Here is an 18,771-nt window from a genome sequence, read left to right as displayed (position 1 = left end):
CTAACAAATTTGATTTATTTTGAGGAGGTCACCAGGTGTGTAGATGAGGGTAGCGTAGTTGATGTAGTTTATATGGATTTCAGCAAAGCCTTTGACATGGTCCCACATGGGAGACTTATAAAGAAGGCAAATGCATGTGGGATACAGGGTAATTGGATAAGGTGGATTCAAAATTGGCTTAGTTGTAGGAGACAGAGGGTGATGACAGAAAGATGCTTTAGTGACTGGAAGCCAGTGTCCAGTGGCGTACCATAGGGATATGTGCTGGGTCCCCTATTATTTGTCATTTATATAAACGACATAGATGATTATGTAGGGGGTAGGATTAGTAAGTTTGCGGATGACACAAAGATTGGCTGGGTGGTTAACAGTAAGGTTGAGTGTCTTCGGCTACTAGAAGATACAGAAGGGATGGTCAAATGGGCAGATAGGTGGCAGATAGAATTTAACCCTGAAAAGTGTGAGATGATACACTTTGAAAGGAGTAATTTGACAAGGAAGCATTCAATGAATGGCATGACACTAGGAAGTTCTGAGGAACAAAGGGACCTTGGCGTGTGTGTCCAAAGACCTCTGAAGGCGGAGGGGCATGTTAGTGGGGTGGTGAAAAAGGCATATGGGACACTTGCCTTTATCAATCGAGGCATCGATTACACTAGTAGGGAGATCATGTTGGAGTTGTATAGAACCTTGTTGAGGCCACAGCTGGAGTACTGTGTGCAGTTCTGGTCGCCACATTAGAGGAAGGATGTGATTGCACTGGAGTGGGTGCAGAGGAGATTCACCAGGATGTTGCCTGGGATGAAATATTTTAAGTTATGAAGGGAGGTTGGATAGACTTGTGTTGTTTTTGTTGGAACAGAGAAGACTGATGGGCGACCTGATTGGGGTGTACAAGATCATGAGGGGCATGGACAGGGTGGATAGGACTCAGCTGTTGCCCTTAGTTGAAGGGTCAGTCACAAGGGGGCATAAGTGCAAGGTGAGGGGCAGGAGGTTTAGCAGGGGATGTGAGGAAAAAACGTTTTTAGCCAGAGGGTGGTGACGGTCTGGAATGCACTGCCTGGGAGGGTGGTGGAGGCGGGTTGCCTCACATCCTTTAAAAAGTACCTGGATGAGCACTTGGCACGTCATAACATTCAAGGCTATGGGCCAAGTGCTGGTAAATGGGATTAGGTAGGTAGGTCAGGTGTTTCTCACGTGTCGGTGCAGACTCGATGGGCCGAAGGGCCTCTTCTGCACCGTGTGATTCTGTGTTATGCTTCGGTTATACAGGACATTGGTGAGACCGCATCTCAAATACTGTGTGCAGTTTGGTGTCCTTTTTTAAGGAAGGATGTAAATGCACTGGAGGCGGTTTCAACGAATGAGTGGGTTGTCTTCTGAGGAAAGGTTGGACACATTGGGCTTGTTTCCACTGGAGTTTAGAAGAGTGAGAGGTGATTTATTCAAGTATACAAGATCCTGAATGGCCTTGACAAGGTGGATTTCGAAAGGATGTTTCCTCTTGTGGGTGAGTCTAGAACTAGGGGACACTGTTTTAAAATTAGGGTCGCCCTTTTAGGACAGAGATGAGGAGAAATTTTTTTCTCCCAGAGGATTGTGTGACTTTGGAATTCTCTGCCTCAGATGGTTGTGGAAGTGGGGTATTTGACTATTTTTAAGGCAGAGGTAGATAGATTCTTGTTAGCCAAGGGAATCAAAGGTTATGGGGGTTAGATGGGAATGTGGAAATTGAAAGACGAAGATCAGTCATGATCTTATTGAATGATGGAGCCGGCTCGAAGGGTCGAATGATCTCCTCCTGTTCCTATTTCTAATGTTCTTATGTTCCCCAAAGCCTGTCCACCATCTACAAGGCACAAGTCAGGACTGTGATGGAATACAGGTGGCTCAGCTGCACAGGAAGGGAGGAAGAAGAGTGGAAAAGCAATAGTGATACGGGATTCAATAGCTTGGGGAACAGACATGACTTCATATTGCTGCCTGGCGCCAGGGTCAAGGATGTCACTAAGTGACTGCAGGACATTCTTATGAGGGACTGTGAACGGGGAGAGTGAACAGCCAGAGATCATGGCCTACATCGGTGTCAATGACATATAGAAAGAGGGATGAAGTCCTGAAAGCTGATTTGAGAGAGCTAGGGTAGAGATTAAAAAGCAGGACTGCAATGGCAGTCATCTCAGGATTACTCCATGCACCACGTACTAGTGAGTACAGAAATAGGAAGATAGAGCAATTGAATACAAGGCTGGACAGATGTTGCAGGAGGGAGGGCTTTTGTTATCTGAGACACTGGGGTCATTTCTGGGGCAGGTGGGACATGTACAAGGTGGATGGGTTACACCTTAGCAGGACTGGGACCAATATCCTCATGGGAAGATTTGCTAATCATGGGAAGGGTTTGAACTATGAACATACAAACAAGGAACAGGAGTAGGTCATTTGGCCCCTTGGGCCTGGTTTGGCAAGCGGATGGGAACCAAAAAGGGAATTCAGGTAGCAAAGAAACAAAGCTAGTAATGGTAGGAAGAAAAGTAGCACCAAAATTGGAAGGCAGCAGGAAGAAGCCAACATCGAGTAGGGTCAAAATACAGACAAGTGTTAAAAGGTGAAATTTAAAGGAACTCTATCTGAATGTATCCAGCAATGACAACAAAGTAGATAAATTGACAACACAAACAGAAGTAAACAGGTATGATCTAGTTACCTTTATGGAGATGTAGATGCAAGGCTGGTAACTTTGGTGGAGGAAATTTTGGGGGAGATGGTGGCGGAGTGGTAATGTCACTGGAACAGTAATCCAGAAGTCCAGGCTAATGCTCTAGGGACATGGGTTCAAATCCCACCATAGCAACTGGAATTTAAATTCAACTGATAAATCTGGAATGGAAAACTAGTCTGAACTTTTTAGTGAAGAAAATCTGCTGTCCTTACCTGGTCTGGCCTACATGTGACTCCAGATCCAGAGCAATGGAGCCCTCTGAAATGGCCTATTAAGCTGCTCACTTCAAGAGCAATTAGGGATGACCAGTGACGCCTGCATTCCATGAAAGAATGAAGAAAAAAACTGAAAGTTCAAGGGTATTCAACATTTAGGAAGGTTAGGCAATAAAGTAAAAGAGGTGGAGTAATGTTATTAATAAAGGATGAGATCATACCTTGGTGATAGCAGATCTTAGATCAGCAGTTCAAAATGTAGAATCAGTTTGGATGGAACTAAGAAACAGTAAGGGGCAGCAAATATAGGTGGGAGTTATTTATTGGCCACCAAACAGTGGTGGTAATGTAGGACATGGCATAAATCAGGAAATTCGAGGTGCATGTAACAAGGGTAATATCGTAATTGTGGAGGAGTTCAATCTACATATATACTGAGTAAACTAAATTAGCACCAATGCTGTGGAGGATGAATTCCTGAATTTTTATGAGATGCTTTTTCTGGAACAGTTTGCTGAGGAACCAACTAGAGAATGGGCTATTTTAGACCTAGTGCAATGAGAAATGGCTAATTAATGATCTCGTTGTAAAGGAGCCTTTCGGGAAGAGTGACTGTAATATGCTGGAATTTTACATGAACTTTGAAAGTGATGTAGTTCAATCTGAAGCCAGGGTCTTAATTTAAACAAAGGAAGCTATGAAGGCATGATGGGGAAAGTTGGCTGTAGTAGATTGGGAAACTGTGTTAGAATGTATGATGATAGATGGGCAATGGCTAGCATTTAAAGAATTAATGCATGGTTTACAACAAATTCACCCTCCTTTGAGGCACAGAAACCTAGTGTGAAAAGTGATCAAAGGTGAAGGTGAGGGAGTGTGCGCAGGTGGAGGGGAGTGAGCGGGGGAGTGTGCACGGGCAGCAGGGAGGGAGTGTGTGGGGGGGGGGGTGCAGGTGCGTGCGGCGAGGAGGTGGCACGGGTGGGTGTGCACACGGTGAGGAGGGGGACATGCATGTGGGGCAAGGAGGAGGGGGGCGCGCATGCATGTGCAGTGGAGAGGAGGGGGGCAAGCACGCATGTGGGGAGGAGAGGGAGAGGGGGGTGGTGGCGTGCATGCACGAATGTGTTGGGTGTCTGTGTGTGAGGCGGAGCGTCTGTGTGTGGGGCGGTTGGAGAGTGAGTGGGGGTGTGGGCGAGAGCGAGTGTGGGTTAGAATGTGAGGGTAGGCGGGTGTGTGTGTGTGTGTGTGTGTGTCTGCCTTGCTCCCAGTCTCCGGTTTCTCCAGCCATTGCTGTTTTTTTATCCATTCATGGGATGTGAATGTCGCCAGCATTTATTGCCCATCCCTAATTGCCCTTGTTCAGTGGGAAGTTAAGAGTCAACCACATTGCTGTGGGTCTGGAGTCACATGTCGGCCAGACTAGGTAAGAACAACAGATTTCCTTCCCTGATGGGCATTAGTGAACCAGATGGGTTTTTACAACAATCGACAATAGTTTCATGGTCATCATCAGACTTTTAATTCTAGATTGTTATTGAATTCAAATTCAACCATTTGCCATGTTGGGATTCAAACCCGGGTCCGCAGAGCATTACCCTGGGTCTCTGGATTACTAGTCCAGCGACAATACCACTATGCCATCGCCTCCCCCTATTACTTTTTTTTGAATATCAGTTCAAAGATGTGCCAAACCTTATCTTTCTGAAATTGCTCACCAGTTCCTTGAGTGAGGAAAAAAATGGATATGTGCCCCCCCCCCCCCCCCCCCCCACCCCACACAAGCGCAAAGGTTGGATAAGTGTTCCTATCCCAGCTGACGATACTACTGGGCAAGTCAAATCCCTGGGTCAAACCTGGCTTGATAAATCCTAACTTTTATTTTTTGTTTAGAAATGTGGTGGGCAGCTACTGAACAGAGTCACAGGGCCTGCTGATGTGCTTTTAACAAAATAATAAAACATTGATTAAACAAGACAAAGATGAACTAAATTACAATACTTGTTCATCCACATCCACATTTTTACAGATATATACAGATTTGTAAGAATAATGTAAGTTAAAAAAAATCTTTCTTATACTCTAATGTTTACAGTATGTATATAGTTTATGTCAACCAATAGGTGACCTGTGGTCAGACACACCACACTCCAAGATCAAGTGACAGATGCAACCCCAAACAAATGCTATGGACCTCTCATCAACTCCCCCAGACGCTTGTCACACCATGAGCCAACTGGTGTCATGGAAACTCTGTCTTTCACACGAGTGTTTCCAATCTCCACTCTTAAAGAATATTCTCCCAAATAACATTTTCTCTCTGCCGTCTTCAAGCTTCACCTTCCATGCACTCTCTCAGATACTCAGCCGTGCTAATAGAGCACCACTGCTCTGCAGGCCCGTTGTAAGGAGTCACCCACCTTTGGCTGTCTCATCAGATCTTCTGGCTTCTTGCAAGCTCACTTTGCTTTAATTCTGCTCCCCGCAACTTCCTCTCTTTAAATATGAGCCTTTTACTCTGCTTGTTACTTTAACTTCCACTGAACAGTATCTGTTCCAAATTCCTGTCCTTGCCCCTTGACTTCACTGCCTTCCTGGGAACTTTTGTCCCAGCCCCTGGTTTTGGGGACTTTCTTCTTTGTTCTTCGGAACCTGCCTCCTACAGTTCCCTCTCCTCTGTCCAGCTTCTCCTGGCACCTGCTTGCAACTGCGTGAATCAGGATTCATTGAGCTTATGAACTTGGCAACTCGCGCAGTTGAGTATGCCCAAATTGATTGTGTTGCCATGGGATCCCCTCTTGGCCCAGCTCTCGCAAACATCTTTGTTGGGTTCCATGAGAAACGTGTCTTCAATGGAATGACACCTAAACGCCTATCACTTACATACATCCACCTATGTGGATGATACGTTTGCAATATTTAAATCTGTAGCAGCATATAATCATTTCCTCACACGTCTTAATGGGCTCCATCCTGCTCTCAAATTCACCTTTCAAATGGAGCAGTCAAATCAACTCCCTTTTCTTGACGTACTAGTTAAGAAATCTGCCAGGGGATCTCGACGATGGTCCACTGCAAGCCTACCTTCACTGGTCAACACATGCGTTGGGATTCTTACAGTTCCACGCGCTGTAAGATTGGCCTTATCTGCAACATTATTAATAGGGCCTAAGCCATTTGTTCATCATGCAAGCTTGATGCTGAAATAGGGCGCATCAAAGACATCCTGTGGGATATTGACTATCCTCATCAGATCATGTCATGCTGTCTATCGAGCAAACACATGAACGGGCCTAAGGCTGTCACTTCTGGCCCTGAAAAGTGCCCAGTCTACCTCAGATTACCCTGGAATGACAAGATATATCAAAAATTTGAGCAACAGATGAAGCTAGCTGTTTCACAGTCCTACTATGCAGTAGCAAAACAAGTGGTATTCGCCACTAACAGGATGCTACCGTCAAGTCAAAAAGGCGTTCTGCTTATCTCTCAAATGGCGTACCACAGGGATCTGTGCTCGGTCCCCTATTATTCGTCATTTTTATAAACGACGTAGATGACTATGTGGGGGCAGGATTAGTAAGTTTGCGGATGACACAAAGATTGGCCGGGTGGTTAACAGTGAGGTGGAGTGTCTTGGGCTACAGGAAGATATAGACGGGGTGGTCAAATGGGCAGATAAGTGGCAGATGGAATTTAACCCTGAAAAGTGTGAGATGATACACTTTGGAAGGAGTAATTTGACAAGGCAGTATTCAATGAACGGCATGACACTAGGAAGTTCTGAGGAACAAAGGGACCTTGGCGTGTATGTCCATAGACCTCTGAAGGCGGAGGGGCATGTTAGTGGGGTGGTGAAAAAGGCATATGGGACACTTGCCGATCATGTTGGATAAAAGCAAAATACTGCGGACGCTGGAATCTGAAACAGAAACAAAAATAGCTGGAAAAACTCAGCAGGTCTGACAGCATCTGTGGAGAGTAACACAGTTAACGTTTCGAGTCCATATGACTCTTCATCAGTTCTGATGAAGAGTCATACAGACTCAAAACGTTAACTGTGTTCCTCTCCGCAGGTGCTGTCAGACCTGCTGAGTTTTTCCAGCTATTTTTGAGTTCATGTTGGAGTTGTGTAGAACCTTGGTGAGGCCACAGCTGGAGTACTGTGTGCACCACATTTTTGGATGGATGTGATTGCACTGGAGGGGGTGCAGAGGAGATTCACCAGGATGTTGCCTGAGATGAAACATTTAAGATATGAAAAGAGGTTGGATCGACTTGGGTTGTTTTCGTTGGAGCAGAGAAGACTGAGGGGGCGACCTGATCGAGGTGTACAAGATTCTGAGGGGCATGGATAAGGTGGATAGGGAGCAGCTGTTCCCCTTAGTTGAAGGGTCAGTCACGAGGGGACATAAGTTCAAGGTGAGGGGCAGGAGGTTTAGGGGGAATGTGAGGAAAAACTTTTTTACCTGGAGGGTGGTGACGGTCTGGAATGCACTGCCTGGGAGGGTGGTGGAGGCGGGTTGCCTCACATCCTTTAAAAAGTACCTGGATGAGCATTTGGCACGTCATAACATTCAAGGCTATGGGCCAAGTGCCGGTAAACGGGATTAGGTAGGTAGGTCAGGTGTTTCTCACGTGTTGTTGCAGATCTGATGGGCCGAAGGGCCTCTTCTGCACTGTGAGATTCTGTGATTCTGTGAGTAATGTGGGATATGAATTTCAGTGCCAGTGTGATGCTAGATATGTAGGCCATACGTCCCAAATACTGGCAGATCGTATCAAACAGCATGTCCCAGCTGCTGTTTGCAACAGGCAAGGTACAGACTGTACCCAACCAGCTCCTGTTTGCAAAACTCAAAACACAGTGTCCAACATGAGATTTGAGTCCATGATTGGACAACATTTGCTAAATAATATTCCGTGTGCTAAAAATTACGCTGACAAGCAATTTAAGATTGTCAGTCGGGCCCGCAGTGTGGTGCATTTGCATTACCTGTCCTGTCCTGTCATGCCTTTACAGATTATTTATTATAAACTGGAGGCTAGAAACCTAGACCCTACTACTGTTAATAATCTTTACTACTGCTTGTAAACCTTCCTGTGACACCTAAAATCTTACAATTACTTCATGTTACTCGTGTTTTGAAAGATAAATGAGAAAATAGTTACCAACCAATCACTCCGATGTCTCCCTGTGACTTAACTTTTTTCTCAGAATGCGGCTGGTCTGTAGACTGAGGCTCTCTGGGGCTGGTCGCTTGCTCTCTCTCGCTTCTCATGCTGTTTTAGGTCTCCTTTGGGCTGCGCTCTCCTGTTCTTTGTGCTGTTTTAAGCCTCCCTCGGTTCATCAATGACCACCTCTCCATTATACAGTCAGAAGTGTGAATGTCCCTTGATAATTGCACAATGTTCAGTACCATTTGCGACTCCTCAGATTATTAAGCAGTTCATGCCCATATGCAGCGAGTCCTGGAGAACATTCAGGCTTGGGCTGATGAGTAGCAAGTAACATGCCAGGCGATGACCATCTCCAATAAGAGTGTCCAACCATCTCTACTTGACATTCAATGGCATTACCGTTGCTATATCCCACACTAGCAATATTTTGGGAGATTATCATTGACCAAAAACTGAACTGGACCAGCCACATAAATACTGTGGCTGCAGAAGCAGGTCAGAGATTGGGAATTCTGTCGAGAGTAACTGACCTTCTGACCCCCCAAAGCCTGTCCACCACACAAGGCGCAAGTCAAGGAGTATGATGGAATACTCTCTACTTGCCTGGATGAGTGCAACGCCTACAGCACGTAAGAAGTTTGACATCACTCAGGACAAAGCAGCCCGCTTGATTGGCACCCAATTCACCACCTTAAATGTTCATTCCCTCCACGATCGATGCACAATGGCAGCAATGAGTCCACTTCCAAAATGCACTGCAGCAACTGTTATATCAGCTGATGTTACTACTGGACAAGTCGGATCCCAGGGTGGAACCCAGCCTGACAGATTCTAACTATTATTTTTTGTTTAGAAACATGGAGGGCAGGAACTGAACAGAGTCAGTTGATGAACTTCTAACAAAAGAACAAAACATTTATTAAACAAAAAAATGTTGGAGTCATACCTGGCACAAAGGAAGATGGTTGTGGTTGTTGGAGGTCAGTCATCTCAGCTCCAGGACATCACTGCAGGAGTTCCTCAGGGTGGTGATCTCAGCCCAGCCATCTTCAGCTGCTTCATCAATGACCTTCCTTCCATCATAAGCTCAGAAGTTGGAATGTTTGCTGATGATTGCACAATGTTCAGCACCATTCACAACTCCTCATAATGAAGCAGTCCATGTCCAAATGCAGCAAGACCAGGCAATATCCAGGCTTGGGCTGACAAGTGGCAAGCAAAATTTGCCCCACACAAGTGTCAGGCAATGACCATCTCCAACAAGAGAGAATCCAACCATCGCCCCTTGATATTCAATGGCATAACCATCACTGAATCCCCCAGTATCAACATCCTGGGGGGTTACCATTGACCAAAAACTGAACTGACTAGCCATATAAATACTGTGGCTACAAGAGCTGGTCAGAGGCTAGGAATTGTGCGATGAGTAACTCACCTCCTGATTCCCCCAAAGCCTGTCCCCCATACAAGGCGCAAGTCAAAGAGTGTGATGGAATATTCCCTGCTTTCCTGGATTAGTGCAGTTCCCACAACACTCAAGAAGCTTGACACCATCCAGGACAAAGCAGCCTACTTGATTGGCACCACATCTACAAACATTCACTCCCTCCACCACCAATGCAAAGCAGCAGTGTGTACCATCTGCAGGAATTCACCACGGCTCTTTAGACAGCACCTTCCAAACCCATGACCACTACCATCTAGAAGGACAAGGGCGGCAGATACATGGGAATACCACCACTGGAAGTTTCCCTCCAAGTCACTCATCAACCTGACTTGGAAATATATTGCTGTCCCTTCTCTGTCACTGGGTCAAAATCCTAGAACTCCCACCCCCACAGCACTGTGGGTGTACCTACACCACATGGACTGCAGCGGTTCAAGAAGGCAGCTCACCATCACCTACTCAAGGGCAACTAGGAATGGGCAATAAATGCTGGCCCAGCCAGTGAAGCCCACCTGCCCTGAATTAATAATAAAAATAAATGAACTATACTATAATACTCCTTCACCCACACCTGTACCTTTTACAGACATATTCAGATTTGTAAGGATAACACAAGTTACAGAAGTTATCTTATATTCTAATGTTCACAGTAAGCACATAGTCCATGTAAACCAATCGGTGACATGTGGTCAGACACAACATACTCTGAAACCAAGTGACAGATGCCACCCCAAACAGATAATATGGATCCCTCATCAACTCCCCCCAGACGCATGTCACACCGTGAGCCAACAGGTCTCAATGAACTTGGTGTTTCACTCGAGGGTTTCCAATCTCCACTCTCAAAGACCTGGCTTTGGAATCTTCTTCCAAAAGTCGCTTTCTCTTGGATGCCTTCCACAAGGATCCACCTCCAAGGTTTCGAACTTCTCCCCTGGATCGCCACATGCATTGAAGCTTTGCCTTCCACACACACTCTCTCTCAGGTACTCAGCTGTGCCAACAGAACACTACTGCTTCACATGCTCATAGTAAGGAGTCATCAATCTTTGGCTGTTTCCTCAGATCTTCTGACTTCTCACAAGCCCATTTTGCTTTAAGTCTGTTCTGCAGCTTCTCCCTTTAAGCTTGGAGCCTTCTTCTGCTCCTCACTCTTAACTTCGCTTAACAGGGCCTTTTCCAGATTCTGGATCTTTTTCTTTGACTAGAAGGTCTTCTTGGGGCCCCTCCTTTTTGTCCCACTCCTTGGCTTTGGGACCTTTCTGTTCTTTTGGGAAATCTGCTCTCTGGAGTTCCCTTTGCTGTGTCCAGCTTCTCCTGGCTCCTGGTTTCATCTGAACTAAAAAACTGCTGATCTGTTTCTCACTGTTACTAGGCAACAGTCCAGTTTTCCACTTCGACTCATAAAACCTCATTCAAATTAAAGGTACATGAACCAAAGTACATGACTTGCAGGCAACTTTGAAAATGAAACTAAAACTCAAGTTTCCCCTCTTTCTTAACACACAAATACAGAAACACAAACTAAATTAAACGTAAAGCTACAACTTACTCCCAACAGACCCAAAAGTATCAATATAACTTACTTAAACTAGCTCTAGTTCCAAACACGACTCATCAAGCCTCCTTCAACAGCACCTTCCAAACCTGTGACCTCTCCCACCCAAAAGGACAAGAGGATTGATGCATGGGAAAACCACGACCTGCAAGCTCCCCTCTAAGCCACACATGCTGTCATGACTTGGAAATATATTGGAATATTTTAATATATTGAAATAAATTGGAATCGCCATTCCTTCACTGTCGCTGGGTCAAAATCCTGGAACTCCCTTCCTAACAGCACTGTGGGTGTGCATACACCACATGGACTGTAGCAGTTCAAGAAGGCAGCTCACCACCACCTTCTCAGTGGCGATTAGGAATGAGCAAGAAATGATAGCCTAACCAGCGATGCCACATCCTGTGAAAGAAGAAGTTAAAAAATGGGTTTACTAGTAGTTGGGCTCATGCAGGCTGCAAAAAGGGCACAGATGCTTGATTTCTTTACACACAAGTCTGGACATGGAACCAAATTAGGGACCAAATTAATCATATTCTTGAACTTGACTGGAGGAGGGGTGGTGGCCTGCCCTTTGGAGCTCTGTGTGTTGTTGTGGTGTGTGTAAGGGAGGGGAATCTTGGGGTGGGGTGAGTGAGTGTGCGTGCCTGACCTCCATTGCTCTTGGGAGGTGGGGCAGGCCGGAGTCCTGGGGCTGCAGGACCAAGATACTATTGGACTGGGACACTGGGTTATTTACAGTCAGAGAACATGAATTGAACTTGCTGCTTGAGGCTGGGTGAGTAATGATGTCCCTTTTGTCTTTTGGCAGAAGCCGGTGAAGCGGATCCCAGACTCACATGAAATCACACTAACCCACGGCAAGAAAACGGTGAGTGAGGGTTTTCTCCAGCCTAGGGAGTGTCCTGGCTCTGGAAGTGTTCATCAACCATCCACCCCTGTAATAAAAACCCTGGATTCAGGAACTCAGGATTGAATGTAGTCCTGCTCAGTTCTGGACTGGAGGGCACTGAGCTGGGCTAAGGTGAAGTGGCTGGACTGAAGTGGTTGTCTGTGTTGGGACTGGTCTGGGCTGACCAGGTGCTATCCCCATGTCCTGGAATCCACAAACTGATCTAATTAAAGTTTAAAAGAAAGGGATTAACAGAACTCCTGGCAAATTTTTGTATGTGAGCATTTCTTACCAGGGCATTAACAGGGATGATGTTGAGGAAAGACACTGAACAAGCTGTTTCAAGGGTTGAAGAGAATGAGATTGAAGGATAGAGGAGGTATTGAGGGGCATGGGAGGGAGTTCGCGTGATTGATTCTGGCTTTAGATCATTAACGTCTTTGTTATTTTCATCGAGCATACTCTTGAAGGAGCAGGGTGGGTGCAAGGGAGGGGGAAGAATTTCGTCATCTCTGCTGCTTCAATGATGAGGGATCGAGAGAGTAACTGATATGCTTCCGGCTCTAGGTATCGGCACTGGGACTGGATCCTTCGGGGGCGAGGCTGGTCACCGGGGGCTACGATTATGAGGTGAAGCTCTGGGACTTTGCAGGAATGGATGCCTCGCTGCAAGCTTTCCGGTCATTGCAGCCCTGTGAGTGGTGAGTGGCTGCACCACAAGCCTCTTCGTTTCTCAGGACTGTCTCCTCTCCCTGCCCTCCCAACCCTCTTAAAACCCCTCAACCCGTCTCCAACCCTCTCCAAACTCCCATTCCCCCATAAACTCCTCAAGCTTCCTGAAACACCAACTAAATCTCCTCTTAACCACACCAAACTTCCCTTCTAACTCCTAATGCCAGTTGATGCTGGGAGGGACAGAGTGGCAGTGGGCAATGCAGACCAAGGGCATGGCTGAAATGGAAGTGTGATGCAAGGGTGGAGTGTTGGTCAAGGGTTATTGGATGCTCTGTTTTCTTATCTTTGATCTTTTCTTTTAGCCATCAGATTAAGTCGCTGCAGTACAGCTCAACAGGAGATGTGATTCTGTGTGTGGCTGGCAGTGCCCAGGCCAAGGTGCTGGACCGTGATGGCTTCCAGGTGATGGAGTGTGTGAAGGGAGATCAATACATTGTTGATCAAGCCAAGACCAAGGTAGCAGAAAAATCTATATTGGGGACAGCAGCATCGTGATAGTTGTATTAATAATGATCGTCAAACTACTGGATGATCATTAAACATCATCTGGTTCACTGTGTCTTTCAGGGAAGGAAACCTGCCATCCTTATCCAATCTGGCGTCCATGTGACTCAACACCCACAGTAATGCAGTTGACTCTTAACTGCCTTCTGAAATGGCCTAACAAGCCACTCTGATGTAGTTGGCTAGCACCACCTGCTAAAGATCAGTTAGGGTGGCAGTAAATGGTGGTCTTGCCAGAGATGCTCACATCCCAAGAACAAAAAAAATTTCCTGCCAACATTCCACTGCAATTACTGGGTGCAGCATTTTTCCAGCTACCGTCAGGTTGCTTGGGTGGATTAATGTACAGCACTCTGATCAGTCTGTCTATTTCCCCAAAAAGGAGTGCCTCATTCTCTGACTGGGACATTCTAATTCTTTCCCTTGTTTCTGTATTGTAACACACTGAATCTACAATAAAAACAAAGTGCTGGAAAAACTCAGCAGATCTGGCAGCAGAGTTAACATTTCGAGTCAAATAGGACTCCCCTTCAGAAATGAAGAGAGGTAGAAATGCGATGGGTTTTATGGTGTTGAAAAAGGGGGAATGAGTACAGTTCTATCCACACAGTGATGTAAGAGAACATATAACCTGCACCTAGGTGTCAGTCTAGTGTTGGACAGAGCCATGGGCACAAACATGGAGGCTACTCCTAGCTTGAACTCTTTACTGTGTATATGTACATAGTTCTTGTTGTTAATAAATGCATTTAGATAACCTACTTAATTAAGACTATGAAGACTTCATTATGACTTACCGAATGTTATTGAACACCCTACATCACTGTCTGAAAGCAAAATATGAGAACAAGATACAGACTGGCACTAGGGGGAAGAAATACAAACTGGAAGACAGAATTCATGGTCTGAAGTTGAACTTAATGTTGAATCCAGAAGGCTGTAAAGTGCCTTATCGGAAGATGTGATTAACCAGTTGGCGTTGGGCTTCAATGGAACATTGCAGCAGGCCGAGGACAGAAATGTGAGCGTGAGAGCAACGTGGTGAATTGAAATGGCAAGCAACAGGAAGGCCGGGGTCATGCTTGCAGACTGAACAGAGGTGTTCTGCAAAGCGGTCACCCAATCTGCGTTTAGTCTTCCCAATGTAGCGGAGACTGCGTTGGGAGAGGTGAACACAGCAGACCAAATTGAAAGAAGTACACGTAAACCACTGTTTCACCTGGAAGGAGTGTCTGGGGGCTTGGACAGTGAGGACGGAGGAGGTGAAGGGGCAGGTGTACACCTCCTGCGATTGCATGGGAGGGTGTCTTGGGAAGGGGATGAGGTTTTGGGGGTGATAGAGGAGTTGACCAGGGCGTCATGGAGGGAATGGTCCCTTAAGAATGCTGACAGGGGAGGTAAGGGGAAGAAGTGTTTGGTGGTGGCATCATGCTGTGGTTGGTAGAAATGTCAGAGGACAATCCTTTGCATGTGAAGGCTGGTGGGGTGAAAAGTGAGGACAAGGGGAGCTCTATCATGTCTCTGGGAGGGAGGAGGAGGGGTGAGGGCAGAAGAGAGAGAAATGGATCGGACATGGTTGAGGGCCCTGTCAAACACAGTGTGGGGGATTCCTCTGTTGAGATAAAGGAAGACCTGTCGGAAGAGCTGTTGTGGAAGGTTGAATCATCAGAACAGATGCAACTGAGAAACCTGGAGAATGGAATGGAGTCCTTACAGGAAGCAGGGTATGAGGAGGTGCAGTTGAGATAGCTGTGGGAGCCGTGGGCTTGTAATAAATGTTAATACACAGTTTATCCCCAGAAACGGAGGGAATCAAGGAAGGGGAAGTAAGTGTCAGAGAAGGACCACGTGAACGTGCGACAGGAGTGAAAATTGATTAATTTTTCCAATTCTGATGAGAGCAAGAAGCTCTGATATTTTTGTTTTATTCTTTAATGGGATGGGGGTGTCGCTGGCCAGGTCAGCATTTATTTCCCATCCCTAATTGCCCTTGAGAAGGTGGTGATGAGCTGCCTTCTTGAACTGCTGCAGTCCATGTGGTGTATGCACACCCACAGTGCTGTTAGGAAGGGAGTTCCAGGATTTTGATCCAGCAACTGTGAAGGAACGGCGATATACTTCCAAGTCAGGATGGTGAGTGGCTTGGAGGGGAACTTCCAGGCGCTGGTGTTCCCATCTATCTGCTGCCCTTATCCTTCTAGATGGTAGTGGTCGTGGGTTTTGAAAGGTGCTGTCGAAGGAGCCTTGGTGAATTGCTGCAGTGCAGTTTATGGTACACCCTGCTGCCACAGTTTAACGGTGGTGGAGGGCATGAATTTTTGTGGATGGGGTGCCAAACATGCGGGCTGGTTTGTCCTGGACGGTGTCGAGCTTCTTGAGTGTTATTGGAGCTGCACTCATCCAGGCAAGTGGGGAGTATTCCATCACACTCCTGACTTGTGCCTTGAAGATGGTGGACAGGCTTTAGGGAATCAGGAGGTGAGTTACTCGCCACAGGATTCCAAGCTTCTGACCTGCTCTTGTAGTCACAGTATTTATATGGCTAGTCCAGGTCAGTTTCCAGTCAATGGTAACCCCAGGATGTTGTGTTACAACCACAACTGATGTGTACAGTTCTGCCATATTATAGGAAGGATGTGAACGCATTGGAAAAGAGTGCAGAAGAGATTTACAAGAATGGTTCCAGGGCTGAGAAACTTCATCTGTGAGGGTAGTTTGAAGAGGTTGGGACTGTTCTTCTTGGAGATAAGGTGGCTAAGAGGAGATTTGATAGAGATGTTCAAAATCATGAGGGGGCTGGACAGGGTAGATAGTGAGAAGCTGTTCCTACTTTTAAAAGGATCAAGAATGAGAGGGCACAGATTTAAAGTGATTTGCAAAAGAGCAAGCGTGACGTGAGAAAAAAAACTTTTTCACACAATGAGTGGTTTGGGTCTGGAATCCACAGCCTGGAAGTGTGCTTGAGGCAGGTTCAATTGAGGCATTCAAGTGGACATTTGATGATTATGTGAATAGAAACAATGAGCAAGGATACAGGGAAAAGGCAGGACAATGGCACTAGGTCATAATACTCATTTAGAGATCCGGTGCAGAGATGATGGGCCGAATGATATCCTCCTGTGCCGTTAAAATTCTGTGATTCTGTGATTATTTGCTGAGCAAGCCAAATCCCAGAGGGAAACTTGTCTTACTGATCATAACCTTTTTTTTTGTATTTTGAAAACGAGGCGAAAACTACTGATCCCAGCAGCATATATCCAAGGATATACATCCTATCGAAAAGATAGGCAGGTTGGCAGAGGGGGTGGGGTTGCTTTGTTAGTAAGAAATGAAATTAAATCGATAGCAAGAAATGATGTAGGGTCAGATGATGTAGAATCTGTGTGGGTAGAGTTGAGGAACCGCAAAGGTAAAATAACCATAATGGGAGTTATGTACAGGCCTCTGAACAGTAGTCAGGATGTGGGGCACAAGATACACCAGGAGATAGAAAAGGTGTGTAAGAAAGGCAAGGTTACAGTGATCATGGGGGATTTCAATATGCAAGTAGACTGGGAAAATCAGGTTGGTAGTGGATCCCAAGAAAAGGAATTGTGGAATGTCTACGAGATGGCTTTTTGGGGCAGCTTGTGGTGGAGCCCACTAGGGAACAGGCAATTCTAGATTTAGTGATGTGTAATGAGGTAGATTTGATAAGGGAGCTTAAGGTGAAGGAACCCTTAGGAGGAAGTGACCATAATAAATTTACCCTGCAATTTGAGAGTAAAAATCTGGAATCAGATGTAACGGTATTACAGTTGAATAAAGGCAACTACAGAGGCATGAGGGAGGAGCTGGCCATAATTGACTGGGAGATAAGCCTAGCAGGAAAGACAGTAGAACAGCAATGGCAGGAGTTTCTTGGAGTAATTTGGGAGACACAGCAAAAATTCATCCCTAGGAAGAAGAAGCATACTAAAAGGAGGACGAGGCAACCATGGCTGACAAGGGAAGTCAGGGACAACTTAAAAACTAAAGAGAAAGCATACAATGCGGTGAAGAGCAGTGGGAAACCAGGGGATTGGGAAGCCTACAAAGACCAACAGAGGACAACTAAAAAAGAAATAAGGAGGGAGAAGATTAAATATGAGGGTAAACTAGCCAGTAATATAAAAGAAGATTGCAAGAGTTTTTTTAGATATATAAAGGGTAAGAGAGAGGCAAAAGTGGACATTGGGCCGCTGGAAAATGACGCTGGAGAAGTAGTAGTGGGGAACAAAGAAATGGCGGAGGAACTGAATAGGTACTTTGCGTCAGTCTTCACAGTGGAAGACGCGAGTGACATCCCCAAAGTTCAAGAGAGTCGGGGGGCAGAGGTGAGTATGGTGGCCATTACCAAGGAGAAGGTGCTAGGAAAACTGCAAGGTCTGAAGGTGGATAAATCACCTGGACCAGATGGATTACACCCCAGAGTTCTGAAGGAGATAGCTGAAGAGATAGTGGAGGCGTTAGTGGTGATCTTTCAGGAATCACTGGAGTCAGGGAGGGTCCCAGAGGACTGGAAAATCGCTAATGTAATCCCCCTGTTTAAGAAGGGAGTGAGGCAAAAGATGGGAAATTACAGGCCGATTAGCCTGACCTCGTCGTTGGTAAGATTTTAGAGTCCATTATTAAGGATGAGATTTCAGAATACTTGGAAGTGCATGGTAAAATCAGGCAAAGTCAGCATGGTTTCATCAAGGGGAGGTCATGCCTGACAAATCTGTTAGAATTCTTTGAGGAGGTAACGAGTAGGTTAGACAAAGGCGAGCCAATGGATGTTATCTACTTGGACTTCCAGAAGGCCTTTGACAAGGTGCCGCACAGGAGGCTGCTCAGTAAGATAAGAGCCCATGGTGTTAGAGGCAAGGTACTAGCATGGATAGAAGATTGGCTGTCCGGCAGGAGGCAGAGAGTGGGAATAAGGGGGTCCTTCTCAGGATGGCGGCCGGTGACTAGTGGAGTTCCGCAGGGGTCAGTGTTGGGACCACAACTTTTCACTTTATACATTAATGATCTAGATGAAGGAACTGAGGGCATCCTGGCTAAGTTTGCAGACGATATAAAGATAGGTGGAGGGACAGGTAATATTGAGGAGGCGGGGAGGCTGCAGAAGGATTTGGACAGGTTAGGAGAATGGGCAAAGAAGTGGCAGATGGAATACAACGTGGGGAAGTGTGAGGTCATGCACTTTGATAGGAAGAATAGAGGCATAGACTATTTTCTAAATGGGGAGAGAATTCAGAAATCTGGAGTGCAAAGGGACTTGGGAGTCCTAGTCCAGGATTCTCTTAAGGTTAACTTGCAGGTTGAGTCGGTAGTTAGGAAGGCAAATGCAATGTTAGCATTTATTTCGAGAGGACTAGAATATAAAAGCAGGGATGTGCTGCTGAGGTTTTATAAGGCTCTGGTCAGAGCACATTTAGAATATTGAGAGCAATTTTGGGCCCCGTATCTCAGGAAGGATGTGCTGGCCCTGGAGAGGTTCCAGAGGAGGTTCAC

At 46.0% G+C, this 18,771-nt stretch overlaps 1 protein-coding gene across 1 annotated transcript in view; it reads left to right on the top strand.

The window, feature by feature from the left end:
- Window positions 1-18,771, top strand: part of wdr70 (WD repeat domain 70) — a 156,358-nt gene that overhangs the window by 12,903 nt on the left and 124,684 nt on the right. Inside the window, exons 6-8 of the mRNA XM_078560030.1 lie at window positions 11,932-11,991; window positions 12,580-12,713; window positions 13,050-13,203. Of these exons, the coding sequence (XP_078416156.1) occupies window positions 11,932-11,991; window positions 12,580-12,713; window positions 13,050-13,203 (348 nt within the window). The remainder of the gene's footprint in view (window positions 1-11,931; window positions 11,992-12,579; window positions 12,714-13,049; window positions 13,204-18,771) is intronic.

The sequence above is a fragment of the Cetorhinus maximus genome, chromosome 2, assembly GCF_964194155.1.
Source record: "Cetorhinus maximus chromosome 2, sCetMax3.hap1.1, whole genome shotgun sequence".
Lineage (NCBI taxonomy): Eukaryota > Metazoa > Chordata > Chondrichthyes > Lamniformes > Cetorhinidae > Cetorhinus > Cetorhinus maximus.
The sequence above is the reverse complement of the archived record's forward strand: the minus strand, read 5'-3'. Positions and strand labels throughout refer to the sequence as shown.